The sequence below is a fragment of the Anarhichas minor genome, unplaced genomic scaffold (assembly GCF_050575085.1).
Source record: "Anarhichas minor isolate MPS153535 unplaced genomic scaffold, ASM5057508v1 ptg000024l, whole genome shotgun sequence".
Taxonomy (NCBI): Eukaryota; Metazoa; Chordata; class Actinopteri; order Perciformes; family Anarhichadidae; genus Anarhichas; species Anarhichas minor.
The window spans coordinates 3,576,582-3,599,324 of record NW_027466470.1 but is presented as its reverse complement, the minus strand read 5'-3'; the positions used below and the strand labels follow the sequence as shown (position 1 = coordinate 3,599,324).

Below are 22,743 nucleotides of genomic sequence, written 5' to 3'. Positions count from 1 at the left end.
TGACACTACTTTATAGGGCTGTAGCGGTACGCCGAACCGTGACGGTCCGGTGCACGCAGCTGCCCGGTATGCTGATTGATGCACGTAATGCGGAAACAAAGTCCACAAGCGTGAGTTCCGCTTATAGAGACTTTTAGCCGTATGCCGGTAGCCACATTTGCTGAGGCTAGCGCAGCAAGATGATTGGCGTGCGAGTCAGTCACACTGTGGCGATTGCCAATGAAAGGCCGGGGTCAGCAGTCTGTCCACTGAACGCAGAGCGACAAAGTGACTGAGCGTGACTGAGATTTGTGAAATTGCAATATCATTAGAAAAAAAATCTCATCAATTTGCAGCACTGCTGAAGAGACAAAAAAAACGCATACATGCATACGATACCTATACTACTGGTGCTGCAGTAACATTGAGTTTTATAAAAGCTCCACAGGACATACAGCAGAGAGTGCAGCTCAGTCTGTCTCTGTCTTTTCCTGTGAGTGTGTGTGTGTGTGTGTGTGTGTGTGTGCGTGTGTGTGTGTGTGTGTGTGGAGCCTCTTTACACTTTCACTAAACCACAACAGCAGCCGCAGTCACAGCACCTACAGTTCTACTTTACAGACGTCTTCCCGCGGGGGACGTTAGCAGATAAGTGCTCTTTAAAAAACTTCTCTGCAGATAATTTGATGTTGTCCGTCTTCTCCCGCCCATCAAACACTCGGAGCTCGGCTTCTCCCGAGACTTCTTCAACTAAACCAAGAGTGTTTGTTCCTTCCAGGAGTTGTGGAGACAAGCGTTGATGCAGCACTTTCACATTGATCTACTAAACCATCACAGGACAGTGTAATTGGGGATAGCTGGGAGACTCCTCTGACTCCAGGGCACCGGTCAGAGGATATGGTGGTGAACATCTCCTGTCATCGCTTGTTGGTCACATCCTTCTCTGAGCAGATCGTTCGTGAAAATGTCTGATCGAATATAAAAACTTCAGCACAAAGGGATTGGTGCATGAATAGTCAAACTTTTTCAATTTGAAAAATCATGAATCAACCAGATTGAAGACATAGCAGGCCTTTCAGAACACCGCCTTTTACACCAGATAACACATCAAACCGACACACCGTGTTCTTCACACCAAAGAGGCTCTCTTGCTTCCTGCCAGAAAGATGCTGCTGGTGGTTTGGGAGCAGAAGATTAGAGTTGGCGTTGCTCCAGACCAGTATTACACACATTCACTGGTATATGCAGCGTGTTCCTGCTTGGAATAAGTAGAAAAATCTGCCAGTAGAAAAATTCCAAAGTGAAAATTCACTGGGTAAGATTTCTGGATATAAGATGTGATATTTAGGTCTTTAAACACAAAAATAGATCTATAGAATAAGCTGGGGAAACTAATCTTGAGCTCTACATCACTATTAGGATGTGTGTCATAATAAGCCTGCTCAAAAGTGGATTTTTTCCCTTAACAAGATATTCAAGATATAAAATACTTTGACTATTAATTACACAGATATGCTTTGTAAGATTCAGCATTTTTGCAGCATTTGTTTTCTGCCTGCTTTCAATTTAATATTTTCCAAGAGTTTCAAGCGTTTCATCTCCATGTTGATAAAGCACAAATTTATTCATTTTTAAATTTTTTTTTGCTGCTTGGTATGCTGGGAGGGATGAAATTCATCACTCTTGTTATAATGACACGTCAGGTCGAGACCTAAAAACCTCCGGCGGCAGCACTCACATCAGCTACACTAGCATCAGACTGCACTGAGGGTCCAGTTGCAGTACATCTGTTCACATGTCTGCTGAGGACTGATTGAGTATAGATCCCTGGAGGAACATTATCTTTGCTCCCGTCTCTACTAGAGGACGGTTTAGGGTTAAGTGCAGAATGTCGATGGGGATTCAGTGTCATTACAGATTACATATCTAATCACTTCACTGTTGCCCCATGTCAAAACCTAATGTACTGAATGTTACGTATTATCATCTAAATCTTTAACATCAGCAGATAATATAACTATATTATATATCTGCCTCTTAAGTTGAATGGAGTTTGTATTCAGTATAGTCTGTCGTATTCTTTATACTCTTTTGGACTTTGGTTAAGTTGTAAGTTTGCAGGTTCAGGCCCTGCACACCCACACAGGTGTTTCAATAGTGGAATAGACTCTTTAAGAATCTTATTCTCCTCAATTCATAACACTAACCTATTCTTCAGCTGACTTTAAGCGTCCGTTTAACCAAAATCCTTTAAGTAGGTAATGTATTTCAGAAAAAACACTTTTGGTATTTGTTGAATTTGTCTTTACAACCCGACAGCGATCAATAAATCAAAAGTTGTATTATGCACTCATTGCCCGTGCAGTCATTGTGCTCCACGAGCTGCTAGCTTCACGGATATGAGTACTGACAATAAACAAGTTCATTGTTTACCTTCATTATGATAATTCTGGGGGAGTGGCTTTGGATGGAGGCACTCAGAGACGGACTGTCTGTTTTGCAGATTTGGCGACTTTCTAGCTACGTTGAGCAACTTTTGGAGCTCGTGCTGCGAGCTGTTTGAAAAGAACAAAAGACTAATGGCTGTTTTGTTTATTGGTTCTATACTATATAATATATTTATTATGCTATAATTACTATAACTTACATACCATGGCCTCATTGTCACTGCAAATTAAGTTGGATCCTACATCAGTCCTTAACTCTTATAATACTGACATTAGTGACATAATGTGAATAATAATGTGAGTAATCCTAGTTTGAAAAGGGCTGTTTCTTCAAATTTCACATATCAGTAGAATCACTCTTTTATGGGCCATGAATTAATATTAATGCAGCTGCAATCTTGCAAATAAACCACAACTTGCAGTGCTCTTCAAAACCGAGGGCTGAAAACTCACACAGACACACACACACACACACACACACACACACACACACACACACACACACACACAATCACACACACACACACACACACACACACACACACACACACACACACACACACACACACACACACACACACACACACTCAAAAGCCAGCGGGTGGTGAAATTGTAGAGGCAGTTGAGAATGTCACAGCAGGAAACTGCTGAATTATCTGAGCAAAACTATCTCTACATCCCTCCAGTATCTTCATCGTCACTCTCTCTTACTCCCTTCACTTCTATTGAATCTTCTACCTTCCTTACTAACCTCACTTTTATCCTTTTCCCCAAACTTCTCTCCTTTTACTGTCCTAATTCCTCTTTCCTCCTCTCCCTTTCTTCACTATCTTTCATACCTGTATCTTTCTCCTCCTCCTGAGCCGTCTCCTGAAGTCAAATCATCTCAAAGTGTGAGCCGGTGCTTCCAGAAAGCAGATGGTGGCCCGTATGCACACACACACACACACACACACACACACACACACACACACACACACACACACACAGCAAAGTCATTGAGGGATAAAATGGGAAAGGCAGCAGAAAATGTCAGTGCAGTTGTGAGAAACAGAGGGAGTACTGCTACCAGACAGCCTGCAGACCGTGACTCCTAAACTGTATCCTCTCATACTTCATATTGCTCTTCCTCCACTTCTTTCCTCCCCTTATCCACCTTCAATTGGCCTCATCTTCATGTCTCCTCTTCTCCTGCATCCCACCCTCCTCCCTCCTTCCTCCTCCTCTGTTTCGCCTCAATGTGCTTAGCTTTGATTTAGCTCTGTCTCGTTCTGTTGAAATCCAGCCTTCCCCGTCCGTCTTTAATGGCCACTGACTCAGCGCCGTCCTCCTCTTTAATACAAACTGACCGGCCCTGCTTCGTCTCATCAGCACTCTGCAGAGCTGTGGTCACGCAGTACTGACTTCATGAGAAATACACAGCAGTGACAGCGTCAAGCTGTGATCAGCATCTATTTTAGTTTGAAGCGAGGACACATTAGAACCGGGTCTGGGAAGGTATGAGCTTATGTAGATGCACTGATGCTGAAGACAGATATTTGGCTTGCCCAAGTTTGGTAGAGTCCCTCAGCAACTTATATTAACTCACTTTCCAAGGTGAACCGTATTATTCTAATGCGTGGAGGACATATCAAAATGTGACATTAAAATTCCCATAGCAGTCTGAGCCTCTCTCTCTCTCTCTCTCTCTCTCTGTTTCTCTCTCTCTCCCTCTCTCTCCATGCGGAGCCTGTATTTCATCATTTTTAGTATAGGTTAAAGTGAGAGTAAGGGCAGTGCCAAAATTGTTGCAGTATAGCTTGCCAGTTATGGAAGCTTAACATAACTGCACCGCAGCATATCATCAAACTGCTGTGATATAATGTGGGATGAGATAACAAAGACACTTTTTACTGCAGACACTTTGCATGTAACCAGTGGAAACTGACACGCCTGTCATGTCCAAAGCTGGCGCTCGAGGGGAACCTAGAGCGTCACAGTTTGAAGCTTAGGGACACTGACCAAGCGTCGATATATACGATGAGCTGGGAGTGCGGACGTGTCTACTGAACAGGCTGGCTAATAGCCACCACTCTGCACTGAGCTCATACCGGTTAACGCTTATAACACCGTCCCAACACACAGAGTCCTCGTAGCTGTTCATGTGAGACTGGTTATGCAAAGTCTCAACTGAGTTGAATCTACTCTTTTCCTGTAAACAGAGAGTTACACAGTCGCTCACAACTGAAACTGGAAAAACAATCACAGAGAAAGTTGTGTCCCTCAACATCTGAGTGACGGAGTATCGTGACCTCCACAGATAGAAACGGATCCAGAATTCCAAGCGACAACAAGTCATCTGAGTTGATGACAATCTCACATGATGAACGGCTTCTTCTTTTTGGGGAGACAGGCTCCTTCTGGGGACGGCCTTGAACAAATACAGTCCAGCAGGTCCCAAGATCAAACAGATGGACCGCAGTCCCCCGTCAGCTCCTCACTTAACTACCTGTTCCTGAGTTACTAAATCCAGATTCATGACTGGTGGCTCCACATCCCGAAACCTTGACTTCATCAGGTCCCGGTCATGGCTCCATTTTGCCAGCACACATTTCTATAAATGACACTAAAGAAGAGATATGAAGGGGATTTATCCTCGGCTACTCATCCTGGCTCTCACTGATGCTGCCCTCTCATGAATCATAAAGGACCGGGAGGTTTGCTGGGAATTTCAATAGTTTATATTCACAGGTTTATGTTCTTCTCGGTGCAAAGAATCAGCTTACTGGAACACAGTAAATTCATATGACACAGGGCAGCGCATGAAATAGTCTGCTGAATTTGCACCCTCCGCTGTATTTTCTTCACCAGATTAATCCTGGAACAGATGAGGGGTGATTCATGAACTCAAAGATGTATTATTAATGATTTATGATGCGATTTAATCACTAATATTCCCCTATGCACATTTTAAATATCCAACTCAAACAGCCTTCATTGGGTGAGTAATAACACCGCCCCTGAATTTGCCATTCAGCCTCCTGCATCTCAATAACCAGCTTCATTTTCAAACATGCTAATAACCAAACCATGCTGTCTTTAATCTGATGTAAGCTAAAGGCTAAAATATCATGATCACCTGCGTTTCATGTCTCTTTGTGGCGTGATCACAGGACGAATGGAGGACAGGTATAGCAGAAATATGTAGAATTAACCTGAATGTGAATGAATTTCACCTCGACTTTCACCAAAAAGCGTTTCAAAGTCAACAACTGATTTTGAGGCAGGACAGGACGCCTTTCTTCCTCTCTGCAGGCAGAAAATAAACTCCTAAACTATACTTTCAAAGTTCTCTCCTTCAGGACGCCAGGGAATCCAGAGAACCAGTGAACCGCCATCGTATTAACATGCACGCATGAGAGTGAAAATGCAAATCAGCACACACACACACACACAGTACAAGTGGTATTAGCTGTCATTAAGCTAGGATTAAAAGCCATTAAGTGTTATTGATATTATCTGCCATTAGGCTATGATTATAGCACACACGCCAGTGGCTCTGCTCAGAGGGGAGATAAAGGCTTCAAGGAAGACTGATGAGGCAGAAAGAGAGAGAGAGAGAGAAGGAGAGAGAGAGAGAGAGAGAGAGAGAGAGAGAGAGAGAGAGAGAGAGAGAGAGAGAGAGAGAGAGAGAGAGAGAGAAGGAGAAGGAAAGACAGAGCGAGGACCTGAAGATGACGACGGGGGAAAGTGAGTGCAACCATCTATCACTCATGTGCGGATGATGAGGAACGTGATTGATGACTTAGCAGACAAAAAACATTTGATTTCCCTGCCAGAGAAGATAGTATTAAATGAACAAATGATGGGTTATTTGTGTCATCAAAGTCTCTCCGTGTATTGATCGTAACGGGATCCTGTTTTACTCAGAATAAGTGAACTTTAGGAAGATGAGGAGCATTTTGAACCACCAACTGAATTTTTGGGGGGGATTTCGTGCCTTCAAAGGATCTTTCTTTTTGGGCTTGTAAATATGGACCTCATGAAATTGCTTTATTAATATAATATATATATTAAATATAATAATATAAAGAGCAGAGCTCGTTCGACAGAGAGACACAGTTCTGCTTGCTTTTTGTGGTTTTAAATAGATCTTTCGGATCGAACAGTCGTATATTCGGGGTCCCCCCGAAGGCATAATAAAACTATTGAGCTCCTTCCATGATTGATGTATAACATGTCCAACAACTTCCACACAGATGCTGAATTATTGTAAAGAAACACAAACATCATAACCCCTCAGGACGTATGTACTTTAGCTCCTTCGTGTCACTCTGCTAACAGCCTCAGCCAGACCTTGACCCTGGCACTGAAGCACATGACATGAAGAGAGACGTCATGGCCGATTATTGAGTGAATGATGAACTACGGGTGAGCTCTCTGAGGAGTACTTGGCTTAAGGACAAGTTATTGTTTTTTTGGCAATGGCTTTTAAATGCCTCTCTTTTTCCAAAATAATTTCCGTTGAGGGAGTAGCTCCTTTAATGGAAGCTAATGTAATGTGGTGGTAAGGGGCTCTCAAGCTTTGTAACCGAGGGCCCACTTCTGAATCTTAAACAATTTCCTGGAACCACCTTTCCAAATAAATGAAAAAAGGGAGGAAACATAAACATGTGTTGTGCTGTCAGCTGTAATAGCCAAAATAAATATGCTGCTCACCCTCACTGTAACTGCCGGCCATTATGACTCAAAGCATTCACAGTCATATTTCCTCAGCACACGCTTGGGATCTTTTACTGGTGTAAGGTTGTCTCCCGCATCACTTTTTCCTTTTAAAATAAAACATCAATTTATGTGTCGCTGCATCCAAAACTCTGTTTTTTTTATTTTAATGTGTGCAACAATTCACATAAATAAAAATAAAAAAAGAATTGTGAATATCTGGTCTATGTCACGTTTTCTGTCCATCACTCTTTTCCTCCATCTGTCTTTCTTTTTTTGTCCGATCCCTCGCTGGTGATTTGCTTTCTGAAACATTACAACATGCCTCCTTTGTGGAACTGTTGTGATGTCTGTTCATTTGTCATCCATCGCTCACCTTCTATACCATTGATCCATCCAGAATGATTCATGCCAGTGTACCATGTGATCTTACCCTTATTTAACCCGGCATGTTGGAAAATGAGCTTGTGTAATAAAATATGTATATTTGTGTATGTCAACAATATTTCCACCAATATTTAGTTTTAAATGGCACACACTTTGCATTCATTGTCTTTTATTATACTTCTGCTTCTTTACACTTTTATTTCTGTAATCCATACATTTTTATCATAACTTTCATCCCTGATTTGACTGAATTTGCCATCAGTAAAGTTTCATCTCATCTCATGTGTTTGTTTTACGGTCAGGCTCGTCATCTTTGCTGTTTTAATGACCCTGTAAATACACACTGAGGATTACATTTCATGTACATTACCACCGCTGCTTTCTGTCCACTCTACTGCACTTAAGCAAGCCTTTTAGAGTGGGAATACTTTGTGATTTACAGCCTCAGCCTGAGGAAGTAGTCCTGTGGAGGGAGGGAGAGCCCTCTCCTCCACAGAGCAACGTTACTGTTTAACAGAAGGTCAGATGTGTCTATTTCTCTCCAGACACTTACATCTTCATATTAATGTGCTTACATAAACTTTAACCTCATGTTTGCTTAAAACACCCAGGGCCAATCCAATTAATTTAAACCTGCAGTGGGAGTAGTTACACACACACACACACACACACACACACGCACACACACACACACACACACACACACACACCAGTTTGGTTTGGGGCATGTTCAATCCAGAGGCAATGGCAGCCTTCTACAGTTGGTTTTCTACACAGTTACAGTTCTGGCTTTTGAACAGACGTCCTGTGTTACGAGCTTCAGGTGTGGACTTTAAGAGTTGTTGACGTCTGACAGGAAGGAAAGGTCTAACTAAACAGTTTGAGTTGCATTATGGGAAATGTAGGATCCAGTGGTTATGGAGCTTGAGACATAAGTTCATATATATTGGTCTCTTGCTGCTTTCATTTTTTATTCGTTTTTAAGCACATCTCTCAAGACTCACTCAGCTTCATGGAAGCACAATACTGAACTGTGGGAGTACACTTTTAAAATTGTAATATGCATTATTTTTTCTCTAACATAACTGCAATGAATGAATAGGATGGTTTTCTAAATATAGATAAATATAAATAAATATAATAATAAATATGTGGAACAAGTTCAGATTCTTCTCTGGATTGCCAAGAAACATCCTCGGAATGTAATAAGTAAGTAGACACAGTAAAAGATAATACACAAGTTAATTATGATGCTTCACATCATAACTGCAGTAATGGAATACACATCACACAACAAACAGTATCTGATTCTTTAATTACACTTAGCTTGTACTCAAATCCACTTCTGAAAAGCACGGGCCCTTGCTTCTTTAATTAAGTGCACAACAAGCCAATCAAGCCCTGTCCATCGATACGTTGAGTATTCGTTGATCTGTTTGTCTCCCAGCTGATCCTAATGTTGCATATGAGCCTTAATGTATAGTGTCACGGTACAGTTAACAATTAACTACAAGCGTGTGGAGTTACATAACCAAGCTTGACATGTTTTGATGCGCTTGATTTCTTGCTTTGAGAAACATTTTCCAGAAGCAGAACTAACGCAAGAACCAGGAGGATTTCTGCAGGCAGCAGAGACAGTGCAGCGCTGCTAATTAAACGCTCCACTAATTAATGTAGGGACGCATTCAAGGCAGTGTTGTACTTAAATAATGCCTCGAGATCCAGCAGAACAAAATAACTCACAAGAGATTGAAACTTTCTGAGGGCACAATTAGAGACGCAGCAGGATACCAATAAAGACTACAGTCTCTCTGCACTTCAAGAATGTTGGAGCCGGCTTTATTGTTATAGATATCGATGTTATTCAGGGAAGGTTAGCAAGAAAAGGGTGCTGTTTTTCAGCTTAATTTTAAGTCAGTGGCACACATTCAAATGTTTAGCCATGTTGTCTCTATTGATCGTTGTGTCTGCCCTTTTGACTGCAGGTCCACCACTTTGACATGATGTATTCCAAAAGGGAGCTGACTTTAATGATCCCCTGAGGTTGACGTTTAGTGAAAGCATTTACAACTTTTTGATGGAATCCCATGAAAGGTGTCAAACATTCAGGAGACGTGACATCTGCCAACATCTTAGCAGCAGTCATACTGGGAGTGATAATTGGTTGTCTTCAATGACAGCCTGAGTGTATGAGCACACAAACAAGTTTCGGGCTGACTGTCTTGTTTGTGGACCATAACTACGATGCTTTATTCAGCGCACGACACGGCCCGAGGCTGCATTGGATTTTGGACTGTTTTCTGTCTCTCTTGCTCTTTACAATGGAAGGCTCCCTGTAATTTGCACATGAGTGCAAAAGTGAAAGATAAGCCATTGCTCCTCTGACACACAACTCTGAAAATGCCAAGGAGTTTTTTTTGCTCTCATTCGAAAAAACACTAAAACTGCAAAGTTCCTTTCATTTTTGCTTTAAAGCTGCAATAATTAATGCTTCTTTGTTGAAAATAGATGAAAGAACTATGTGTGTGACTCGTGGTGACACACGCCCTCAGCTCAGTGTTTTCAAGGCTACATCCACACTACTACTACTACTCATTTGTTTTAAAACAGCGTTTCAACACAAACATAATCTCTGTCCAGACAAGCGTTTTGGCTCCGTTTCAGAAATAATCCCCGTCCCTGATACCACGCCTGGACAAGCATTACACATGACCAGAGCTGATATTGCCGCTGGACACGGGAATTGTCGCAAAGCGCTCAAATAATAGCTTACCCCCCTGCGCACATGGGGGGAACGACATGTCGAGACTTATGAGACCCAATACAGAAGCAAATGTGGGGGACTGGGTCAATCGTTTTCAAAGGTCTGCCGTTTCTGCCCATCCAGACTCCAACGAAACCGCTAGGCGTAGCAAAAGTTATACATTTTAAAACGAAAACGTATCCAGTGCGGATGCGGCCTAAGGGTCTTTACCCTCATTGTTTTGGTTTTACGGTCCGTAACTCATTCAGAAACACGACTCCAAAGAAGACTAAAGTTGCTCCACACTGGATGTCTAACAGCAACTGTCTTTATAAAAAAATAATATGTTTCTGTTCACTGTTAACAGGTTGTTCTGCTGCCCCCCAGTGACCAGAACAATCACGTATCTTCACCTGAACTCTGTTTTCTCTGGATAAGATGCAACCTTTTAGTTTCATAATGGTCTCTGCACACACTGGGCCGACCTGCCGTCATTCCACAGTACCTTCATGCACGAAGTAATTTCAAACACAATGTGACTCTATCGCGCTGTTCAAATCAGAAGGCGATTAACCGCACAGTGACTTTAATGTCCTGTAGGCATCTGTTTCACACGCTGACTTCCTTGAATCTCATTACATAAACCCCAGCGCTTCACTCCTCCGGCTACCAAGTCAACAGAGCGCCATCTGTGGCTGTTTAAATATGTATTTCTGTTTTGTTATCATTTAGTACCACCTCCGTAATGAACAGTGAGCCGTCTGCACGGGTGGAACGAGAAGTGAGGCTGAGAAGAAGAGTCTGAGACCCGCGGCTGGGATCCCTCCACCTCTGCAGTCCTAACTTAATATGCTGCTGTGGTTTATGGTCCGTGCATGATGAGTGGTGTGTGGCTGAGTCAGGCCGGGCGAGATAAACAGAGAGATGCACAGAGGTGAGGGAGAAACAGAGAGAGGAAGAAAATGGACAAGGCGGGGAAAGAGAAACCAAAAGCAAGGAGGAAGAAATGAGAGAAAGAGACACTGATCACAACAAAAGAAAAAATAATTATGACCACAGTACTGGAGAACAAACTGTAAAACATGCAGATGAATCTCTGAATTGGTGTGGTGGGTAAACCTGCTTTAAAGAGCTGCAAACCCTGAAACAATGCCATCAATCTGAGCCCTTAGTGGAGCATTTTAGTGTCCCGTTGTGGTCTAAATGCTGTTTTAGAGGCTTTTTACACCCTGACAGGAATAAAACTGAGGGAGAACACTAACTAAAGCATTGCTTTGGGTCTTGCAATCTCAAGTTATTCATGAAGTACAACTTGTAAGTGCTGCAGAGAAGGAGGTGATGACGGACACATCAAACCAGCTGAAGAAGAGGAGGGAAAGAAAAGAGCAGAAGGAGATAGAAATGAGGAGATGTGGCCAAGAAGCAGGAAGAACACAAGCAGGAGGGGGGAAGGTGAAGAGGAAGAAATGGGAAAGGAAGGAGCCAGCAACACAGCAACACAGCAACACAGCAGCAACTCTCTGATTCAACAGGAGAGGGGAAATCCAGGTGGAGGTGAGACAGAAAGAGACAGCAAGCATAGAGAGAGAGAAAGAGAGAGAGAGAGAGAGAGAGAGAGAGAGAGAGAAAGAGAAGAGGAGAAGGAGACAGGAGGCAATAGGGGGGGGGGGTGATCTGTTGACAGAAGAAAGGAGGATGAGAGAAGCTGACAGTAAACAGCAGGGACCGAAGAAGAAGAGAGCAGCGAGCAGAAAGATGTGTCGGGGAGGAGAGGACGGAGAGTTTGGCAGCAGATCTGAGTCAGACACAGACGCAAGGGACGTAACCGAAGGAGGGACACAACAGCAGGAAGAGCGACAGGGAAAAACAGATATTTTGGTAAAGTCGTAGATGTTTCTTTCGGGAAGGAACATTGAAAAACCACAGATCTGTTCTGACTGCATATTCCTCCTCACATCACTTCTTTTGTCATACGTCCAACTGCAGAAGCTGTGACTTTATGTCTTACAGCTGACTGCCTGTGCATTGCACTGCAGCAGACCTCAATGATCACTGCACATGTTTCATTTTCGATATTTTTTATCATGATTTATAAGTGACAGTCGAAGCAGATTACAACTCAAAGGAAGCCAGAAAGGATAGGTTGACGTGTGGAGAGTCTTGGTCTAAGAAAGCAAGGGAAGCGCATAAAAGACTCAATAAAATACAGAAAAGAAGACCAGGTGACAATAAGTTGAGAAAGAGGAGAATATAAGTGTGGAAGGATGGAGAACTTTTACAACCATCTGCTTCCATCACATACAAGGATGTCTCCCTTCATCCAAATTATCTTCATCTCATTTCTTGAATTTATTTTCTTGACGTCCTCCCCTCTTCATGCAGGGGAACAGACATACACACTCACAGCAGAGATGAACTGCTTTTTACAAGCTGCAATAACTGAACACACCTTCATTTCTCCCTCACAGAGGTGAGGTAATCAAACCAGCAACCTCTCAGTCCCACGCTAACGTCTCCAACCAGCAAATGCTACAACCTCTTTTTTTCCCTCTCACACGCTCCTTCACACTCTGGCTGCTCTGGAGTGTGTGTGCACAAACGTGGCTCAGTCCCAGGATTCCCATGATGCTGCGCTGAGCACCAAATTAACCGGAAAACATGGTGTTGTTTTACGCACACGGTGGATGAACTGGCTTCTGACAGGTTTGGGCAACAATTAAATGTTTTTGGCTCTGAGATAGAAAGCGTCTTCAAGCATTTTTGTCCAGAGCAACGACATCATTTTATTAGACAAAGCTCCCCATAAGGGAATATGATCATTTAACCCTGGAAGTCAATACATAACTAATTAAAATGCGACAAAACAGCTTGATGGATTTGGATACCAAAGTCCTGCGAGGAGCCGTCCACTTTTAACACTGAGTCAGTTCTTGTAACATACAATCCAATAATCAGCATTTAAATTAAACCACTTAATATCTCTGTATTTGTTCTTTACAACTAAGCGCTGCTGCGTAAACGAAGTGCGCAAAATCCAACAGCCTTCAACAAATCCCCGTACCTCATCCAAATTAACACAACAAGTACACGAGACCAACAGCTGAACAGCACTGCATCCAGAAAGCAGAAGCTTTACATGATAGAAGGATGAAGCACCAGGACCCCCCGGGTCGCTCCGTCTCCTCCGGGGAAAAGTAAAAAAAGGCGCATAGCCTGCTCACCTTCTCCGGTTGTCCCGTACGAGCTGCAGAGAAGCAGGGCGACTTGAGCGATAATCCCAGCGGCTCTTTTACTCCTAAAATCCATGATGATGAAGCGGCGAGAGGCTGCGGAGAAGCCCGGAGGCTGGTGGGGGAGAGACAGAGAGAGAGAGACGGCCAACCTCTCCTCTCCAGCTCCAAGAGAGATCTCCTCAAACCCGACAGGAGGAAGAGAGGAGGGGGCGAGAGAGAGGAGGGGGGAGAGAGAGAGGAGGTGGGAGAGAGAGAGGAGGGGGGGGGGGGGGGGGGGAGAAAGGGAGGTCAGCAAACTTGGCTGAGTAGTATCTCTGTTGTTTTCTCAGCTATTCTGCAGCTTTGCGGTTGGAGCAAAACTGAAATGCGCTATGGTTGTTTTTCTCTCTCTCTCACACATAGACACACACACACAGCATGAAAAGTCAGGGGATCACCAAAGTCAACGAGAGTTATCCTCGGTGGATCACTAACGTCTGCACAAAATTTCATGGCAATCCACCCAATATCTGTCGAGGTATTTCAGTCTGGACCAAAGTCAAATGACTGACTATCATTGCCGTCCTTATAGACCCACCAGTGTGGCTGAAAATCAATACATTCAAAATGATTGGGTGCAAAACCTGTCCCTGAAGTAGACGTAAGAAAGCTTTGCATTCGGTAACATCTTGCTACACATGGCGGCTTCTACTTGCCTTTAATGCTCCGCTGAAGGTGGAAGAGAAGAGCTACATGAGTCATACTGAATACAAGGCTACAGAGAAGGAGAGTGACTTTTGACTAAAAAAGTTTTCTAATTTTGAGAACAAACAGCAGAGTTACCGACTACTATGAGTATACAAGTCCATCAAAAATAAAATACCAAAGGCAAAAAGCCTCAAACTATTGGGGTAAAAGTGAAGAGTTATGCTACAATTTTGATGGACAGAGATGAAATGTAAAGAAATCATGTCCAGCTCAGTCTCCTCTCAGGAACAGGAGATATAGGGGCCGATATGAGTGACAGCAACATCGTTATGAAGCAGATAGTTATGTTTCAGAACAGATAGCAGAGGGAGCACATGCCTTTATTGCCCCAGGGGCTGTTAGCTGTTAACAGAAATAACTGTCTGACTGACAAAAGCACGTACAGTAGAGTGAAAGACGACAAACCAGAATAGAGATACGGAGGAGGCAGGCGCACTATGGCAGATAACGAGAACCCAGAATAGATATGAGAAGTACCTGATTCCTATGCAGGTCATTGAGAGAGCCGGGCTGTCTTAAATACGATGGTAAATAAAATGGCAGGAAATCAGAATGAAATCGACCAGATGGGTAAGAGAGAATTTTGGCTGGAAACCAAGTTTTGCGGAGGATTGTGGGAATTCAAGCACCAAGTGATTTCAGATGAAGCAGCGGGGAGGAGGCGTCAAGTAACCTTTTAACAACATTGTGTTCTCTTCGTCTGTCTCTCTTTGATTGACTCTCATCTTCACGTGCCTTTACAGATAACATGAAGGGTGAATTCACCGACTACAGAGAAGAGTTAAATCAGGGTTTCATGGGCGATAAAGACGTCTGACCAAATATTCTTTCCTTGGATCACATAGCACACGAAAACCCATCTTATCAGGCCTCAAGTACTGCGTTTGTGTCCCGTAAGCCAGAGCACGGACCAACCAGCCTCCTGTGATGAGCTACTGGCAGCTAAGGGCGTGACTTAGGTGTGTGCACGAAGACACAGAGAGGCCACTTAAATCAACTCCAAACCAACTTTAAAAAAAAGGTAACAATTAAAACTTAAGTGTTCATGGTAAAAAGCATGAGAATGCACTCTGAGGCGTCGCACAGTAGAAAATAATGGACTCAATGGAAGAAACGCCACCGTGCCAAGGCTTTCATCCTGTCTCTTATTTTCTTATATGGGGACACCGTGTCTTACATTTTTGCTTACACAAACTCATTAATAAAAGAGTTCCAATTCAGAAAGAAATGTGAGGTGCAGCTTTCAGCAAGTTGTCTTGAAACACATTATGTTTGAAAGCCTTCCTCCACTAATGCATCTTCCCTGAATGCTGGATTTACATAAAAGCTGGGTCACCTTATTCAAATTAAAAATGATGACACGGAGAAGAGGTTGATTAATTTTTTTTTAAGAGCCACCACCAACACTCGTCTTTGCAGTGAACATCTTACCTCGGATTGTTTCAACAACTTTGTTTGGAGACAACTGGGATTATCGGGTAATCTGCAGGTGAATGGGGCCGAACAGACCATCCCCCTCCTCAGCCTTCATCCTCCCATCCCTCCGACATCTGGTTCCATCGTCCTCATATACGTGCCCACCAATGACAGCAAACTGCCTCGTGTGCTTGTGTTGTGATTACAGTAGGTTGTCTACAATAACAACTGTGTAGGAGGTGCAACCCTGTACGTGAATCTCATCAGACCAGCTAGTAGCAACGATGGCTAATATAGATGGACAATTTGCTGAAAATACCATAAAATCATGACAGCAGGCATAGCAACGTAGTATTACAGGAATGTCTGTAGTAATATCCTACATATTTGTGAATTTGGGTGAATTGTAAGAGCCTAAAAATCTTATGTTATTGTCTACAGAGAACATCTGTATTGCTGACACCCGCGCATTTGCCATGCAACGCAGCGCACAGAGCTTCAGAGAGGATGAGAGCATGCTGCCGTGCAGGTGTTAGATTTGTGCAGAACACCTGAACAAAAACTCAAGAAACATCAACAGCAAACAGTATGATAATAAAATCCCAAACACAAGGCTCGCTCTCAGTGGTTTCTTTGACATGAGAAGTGCCTTCAGCGTTTCAGAGCAGAGAATACTGCTTCTTTTTTCCACTATTTCAAAACCTCATTTTACATATGATTGTTTTTTAATCATTAGAAACACATTTTTCTGTAGTGTGATGATCTTAGATCACATTTTCATTTTTGCTTTACCTGGGCTTTAAAATGAATATCAGTGGTAGTCAGAACAAAAAAGATAGCACGCAACACACCTCCTATTTCTCATGCAGCTCATGCAGCTGGCCATTAAAACCTGAATAAAACGTGTTCGCTCAGGTGCACACACCTGCCCGTCGACAAGGGGGGGTAACAGTAAATCCACACGCGAGAGGAGCTCTTGGTATCGTTCAGTAGGGTTTGTTCGTTAAGAGAAAGAAAGCCCTGAAAACAGACAGGAGACGGGAAGACGTGCAGAGAGAGTCAGCAGGGGAGTCTGATGGTAAAAAACCTGTTGAGAGCAAACACAGCGGGGGAATCAGATAACACTGAAGCCAAGGTCTGTGAGAAACAAGGGATCACACCGTGCACTAACACACACACACACACACACACACACACACACACACACACACACACACCTCGGTGGCCTGCAGACACACCGCACACAGAGAAACCAGCTGGCTGTTTAACGTTCAAATCAGGCGGGCGACAGACTTTAAAACTAAGCAAACCTGAGATACGAAACAGAGAACTTGGAGATCTCAATGAAGATTTGTCCGTCAGCTTTATTGTTTTAAAGTTCAAAGCTTCCATCTTTTCTCCCGACAAGCCAACGCTTCACAGTTGAGGCACTTTCTGTTGTGTGGCTTTTGTTAACACTTTCATTCTTGGAAAAATAAACTCACCATCTTCACCTGTACCTCCTGTGAAGAAATAGACTATTAGGTGCTATTTCTCAGTCTAAGTGACTTCACTGCATTCTTTATGAACCACACTAAATAAGTAAATGACTCAGCACTTACTCAGCAGTTGACTCCTCACAGCTATAAACATCCTGAGTGGACTTGTTGAATAGACGAAGGGACAGCAGCAGGGAGCAGGTTGGGGAGGCAGGTTTTTGTGTGAATACAAGTGATATGATGAGAGTCACCTGGGCAACGCATAATTAAGATTTCATCCCGGTTGCGTCTTACATCTGTAGTCACAGCGTCTGCTTTAAGTCTGCTCAATCTATTGTCACACACATCCGTTGCTGCGGTCTGTAACAGCGGATATGGGAACATTTCATAACCAGAAAGAGCTGAACGTTCGTGTTCAAACACTGTGAATGTTTGTCTCGGGATTTGTTGGCAATTCTGTTTGATTCAGTGGATAACTTGTAATAAGAAACAGAAGCTTTTCATTTGAAGCGGTTTACTGTGGTGGGCTCTCTGATCTGAGTTATGTCAATTGTTGAATCCGTCGTCATCTTTGTGTATAATAATGAAGACAGAGGAGGAATGTGGTTTATGTTTACAGCATTATTCTATTCTGCATACAGTTCCATATTTTTTTCAATTGTGCTAACAGGATATATTTGACTTAAAGCAGTAAAATTCAAATAAAAGCCACAGTGAGCTGTCTACGGTTATTGGGAGATAATGGAGTAAACTGAAACATTAAAGGCTCAAAGTGTCTCTTTTCTTGTCCACTCTGGTATTTATGTTGAATACCAGATGGAGCGGGCTGGAGATGGATGCTCTCTGACTCTGCTTTGTATTCACAGCAGCAGCTGCAGGCTGCTGGAGGCTGCTGGAGGCTGCTGGAGGCCTGCTGCCCAACCGGCCGGCCAGTTAGCCGAAACAGAAAAAAGACACTCAGGAGTTTCTTTGAGAGCGGAGAGCAGAGATCAAGCTGCTGGAGGCCAGAAGAGAGGCAGAGAAATCAACGAGTTTCAAAGAGAAGGCAACTCTGCTGCGGACTCTACACTGATGCATTGCATTTTAGTAGGAGAGGGTTGCCCCTCTCTCCGCTGTTCATTAAGTTAAATGGGATGAGGTGATGTAGGTGTAGATGATGAGGGGTTGAAGAGAGAGTGTTTTTTATGTTGAGGGGGGGGTCTCTCAGTCCAGCAGGCCGACACTGACCTCCAACCAGCCTGCCAATATAGAGGGCTGACATCCTGAACTGCCTTTAAGTTACTACCTCTCTGCTGCACCAGCCTCCCAACTGTTTCTGCCCTCACTGTGTGAGCAGGTGCACTGTGCTGCAGGCGAAACACAAATCCAATAAAGTTACAGGCAGTTGGGCAACAAACTCAGAGGTGGTGATTACAAATAGAGGAAAAAGATGAGATACCCAACACGTCCTCACTCCCAACTTGTTCAGGACACACTGGGTAGCCTAACAAGTCAAACTATGACGCTCCACTACAGTCACACAAAACACATGGTTAACATTGGGAATTCACACATAAACACTTGCTTAGGTTAAGCAACAAAATCACTTAGTTAGATTTAGGAAAAACATCATGGACGGGCTTAAAATGAAAACGTGAACTAAGAAAAACGCGTCACAAACGTCACTAACTAACTTCAAAATAACTCAACAACACACACTCCCGGAGCGGATGGGTTTACGTTGTAGTTACTCGAAAGTCTTGTGCGTCTCGTGCAGGTACACCCTGGACAGGTCGCCAGGCTGACATGTATATCTACACACAACCATGACGCTCACATTCACACCTACGGCCAATATGGAGTCATCAATTAACCTAAGCTGCATGTCTTTGGGGACTGTGGGAGGAACCCACGCTGACACAGGGAGAACACAGGGACTCCATGTTTAAGTGGAAGTGGGCCCTGTTTCTTTGCTGGGTGTAAATGAAGCCATCAACTTGATTACTTTGCATGTTTCCATCTGTTGTATCACACGGTAGCGATGAAGACACACAGGCTTTTATGTAGTTACTGAAATATTAACAGTCGTAAACGTACATTGGCTTGCCCGAGTGTATTTAACAACTCTTTAAGTGCAGCAGGAGCAAAGTGATACTAACCGGCTGCCAAACACACAAGCAGCGACATGTCGAAACTCCCAGGAAGATAATGAACAGTAAGTGGCTGACAGACAGCCCGGAGAGGGCCGGATAATGGTGCACATCTAACTGTATTTAAGGCAACGCAAGTGGAGTCTGCCAGGCCGCTAAATGTTACTTCAGCAGTGACGGTGGAGTGACACGAGTGTCAGAGAGCACTGTACCGGCATTCGCTGAGATAAACAAGCACTAACAGATTCAGTATCTTCACGTGAATCCTTCACATGTAGTTCTGCATGTTAGGTCAGGGAGGATGATGGCATTTGCCTGCTTCTTCATCAAATAAATATTCATGTTTCATTCATGTGCTTTAAAAACACGATTTTGACAGTTTCAAACCTTGAACTTGTTATTTCTGCGACGATCGAAATGCCACCTTGATTTAATGAAGCAGGCTGGCAACATATGCTGATTAACACTCTGAATACAACTCACAATCTGCTGCATCGTTTTATAGCTCAGTAAGGAAATTAAATTAGCAATTAACACCAAAGAATCAGAATAATTCATGTGCTTCTAAACCCTGCTCCATGGGACACACCACTGCAGACAACTCTGTGTCAAATCACCAGGAAACACATAAAGGACGCCGATAAAAGCAGCCAGAGGAAAGACAACAAGATCTCAAATTTAAGTGAAATTTGGATAAATTATATATATATATAACTATATATATGGTGTGATGAATGTTTTAGGGATCCAACACTGTCTCCCACAGACTCCAATGGTGCTTTTTCTTATGTTTTATTACAAAGAACACGTACAAAACAATATCTAATGACCACATGCGGTTCTGTATGTTGCACAGAAATAAGAGAAATCCTCAATGTTTACAGCTCATTTCTTTATAAGTCTCTCTAATGATCTTATCAGAGACATATGTTTACTCAACTGATATTTATTCATCTTAAAGTTCCTTTTCTATCCAATCTATTGGTGTGTGCTTATATACGGTTTTCTGTTAGAGCACCAATATTTCAGTCCCAAAAACGTTCATCTTATTTCTTGTTTAATAACCCGACAAGATTTTTCTACCTCACTTTGCCTTTAAATGTCAGATGCCTGTCGAGCCTTGAAATCGAGTATACGTACTGTGCAGAGCAAATAGCAGAGCGAAACATCCTGTTACTCACATGTGTTTACCGAGTACAGGTTCACTGCATTCAGACTAAATGTCAGCTGTCACTTTCCACACTGATGGAAAGCTGAAACGGTTTTATTAGTCGCGTCCTCAGGAAATAATGAAACCCGAGAGCCGCCCATCATTCAAAGCTATGTGGTTCAGACGAGCCTATCGTTGTATTTGCTCCACAGATTTCAGTCTTTGCCTCGTATGTCCCATTGTAGTCACAATCTGCAGCCATGCTCGCAGTGTGATGGTCCGTCGGTCCACCACTTTGGCTCAGACTGAAACATCTCAACAACTCTTTGACAGATGTCCATTATATTTTCAACAGACATTGCAACACATTCTCACTCCCAGCTCATCAAGTACCGAGGCCTGGTCAGTGGCCCTAAGCCTCAAACTATATGACGCTCCAGGTTTTTTAGGTTTACATTGGAGTTAGTGAAGCCCCCTGTCGAGCCGCATACGGACGTCGAGGGGCTCAGTATGTGACGAGTTGGGATCAAGTCGATTTGGCGATCCTCTGACTTTTCCTCTAGCGCCACCATGAGGTTCACATGGCGGTTTGAGTCAACCGTCTCCCCACTGAGCTACATCTCTCTCTCAGAGTAAATGATATTTAGTTTAATATTCCTTGAACTTTTAATTTTGCAACGTTATCAGGTCATATTTTTTATTTATTCTTTGATTTAAGATCAACTGAAAACCTTTGACAATGCTTCTTAGCAAAGATTTGCATGCTAACACACTGAACTAAGATGGTGAACATTATACCTGAACATCACAACATTCTTACATTTGGCCTTGTACTGGTGAATACATTAGAGCTAATTAATAAGGAACTTTTGTTTTCATCCCTGTTAGCACAAAACAAATAAGATAAGTTATAGTATCTGACCTTCACTATCCTTGTAGCAGCTCCTCCTGTCTGATGCTATAAATAGTGTTTTTTTTTTAACACGTCTGGTTCAATAACGGTTAAAAACAGCCTGAGGGTGTTTTATAATCCTGGGTTCATGAAACCAGGCCAGACAAGGAGATCCAAACAGCATTAACAGTGAGCTCAGCATAACTTTTCCTCTGTTTTATCCTTGAAACACGGATGCTAGAAGACTCCAGACAGCAGCTTCACTAATCCTATTGGTTTCTCTTTCAGGGCAACTCAGAGGTTTTGTTGTTGTTGTTTTTTTGAAACAAAGCTGATCAGACCGGCTGCAGCCTCCTGGAAGCTTCAGAGAGTCGCGCTGTTGGTCGCTGCACCGCAGCTCGTCTCTGCCAGGAACTACCACGCTCACACACCGACAGGCAGCAGCAGCTCTTACCTCCACATCATAGAGAAAAAACGTTTCACCACAATCTCATTAAAGAAGCTTTACCGGTGTAATCCTCACACTCTTCTGAATCCTATGACAATCAAACATCAGAATATAAAAACTGAAAGAACAAACTTCTCTTTGTTCTCTTTGATCATGACATTTAACCGTATAACTTATTTGGCAACGTTCTCATCCACATAACAAAGGGATGATATTGTTAATCCATCTGAATGCAATAACTAGCTGAAGAAAGTACTTTTCTACCGCTTCATTTATCCCTTCCCAATTCCCTTTTCATTTAGGCCAAATGTCTTAAATGTTTCATTGTCTTACTAACAACATGAACTTTTCAAGTTTTTTAATTGGAGTGTACAATTTACAAAAGTATGATTTAATCCAAGTACTTAGTGGAGTGAGATATCAAGACAAAACAGGAGTTTTATAGCAATGACACTGGCTGTAATTACATAAAAGATACAAAAACTTTGACTCAAACTATGTCTAATCGTCTCGCCCTTATCTGCCCTATAGACATATATAAATACAGGACTGTTACTGGGGTTCACATCCAGAGTCCCGTCTGGGTTTAAGTAACAAACTTTAGTTAAGTTAACGAGTTTGCAAACTGATGCCCAAACATATAAAGTTTATAATGCTGTAGTCACCACGAGCAGATATTGAATTGCAAGATTGAACATTGTGTTGTGACTTGCCAAATACGTTAACAACATTTCCTCATTCCTGTTTATAGGAAACAAATGGTCGGCTGATAGTAAACAGGTCAGGATTTCATTTAAAGCACTTTTGCTGTGAGGTGAAAAGAGTTAAATAGGCAACAGTCATCTCAACAGTAAGTTAACAGTCGTTTGATTGTAGCTTTATAGATACATATATATTAAGAAAATATCCTGTGCAACTTAATCAAGTCATTGATCAGTACCAGATATCTCTACTTGTACATTGATTCCACCTGAGCTCCGCTACTATTAACCATTA

General features: G+C 42.7%; 1 protein-coding gene across 1 annotated transcript in view; it reads right to left on the bottom strand.

Annotated features, from left to right (window-relative positions):
• Positions 1-13,671, bottom strand: part of LOC142956290 (contactin-associated protein-like 4) — a 78,838-nt gene extending 65,167 nt beyond the window's left edge. The window contains exon 1 of the mRNA XM_076097812.1: positions 13,476-13,671. Coding sequence (XP_075953927.1) covers positions 13,476-13,560 — 85 coding nt within the window. The 5' untranslated portion in view covers positions 13,561-13,671. The remainder of the gene's footprint in view (positions 1-13,475) is intronic.
• Positions 13,672-22,743: the final 9,072 nt, after the last annotated feature.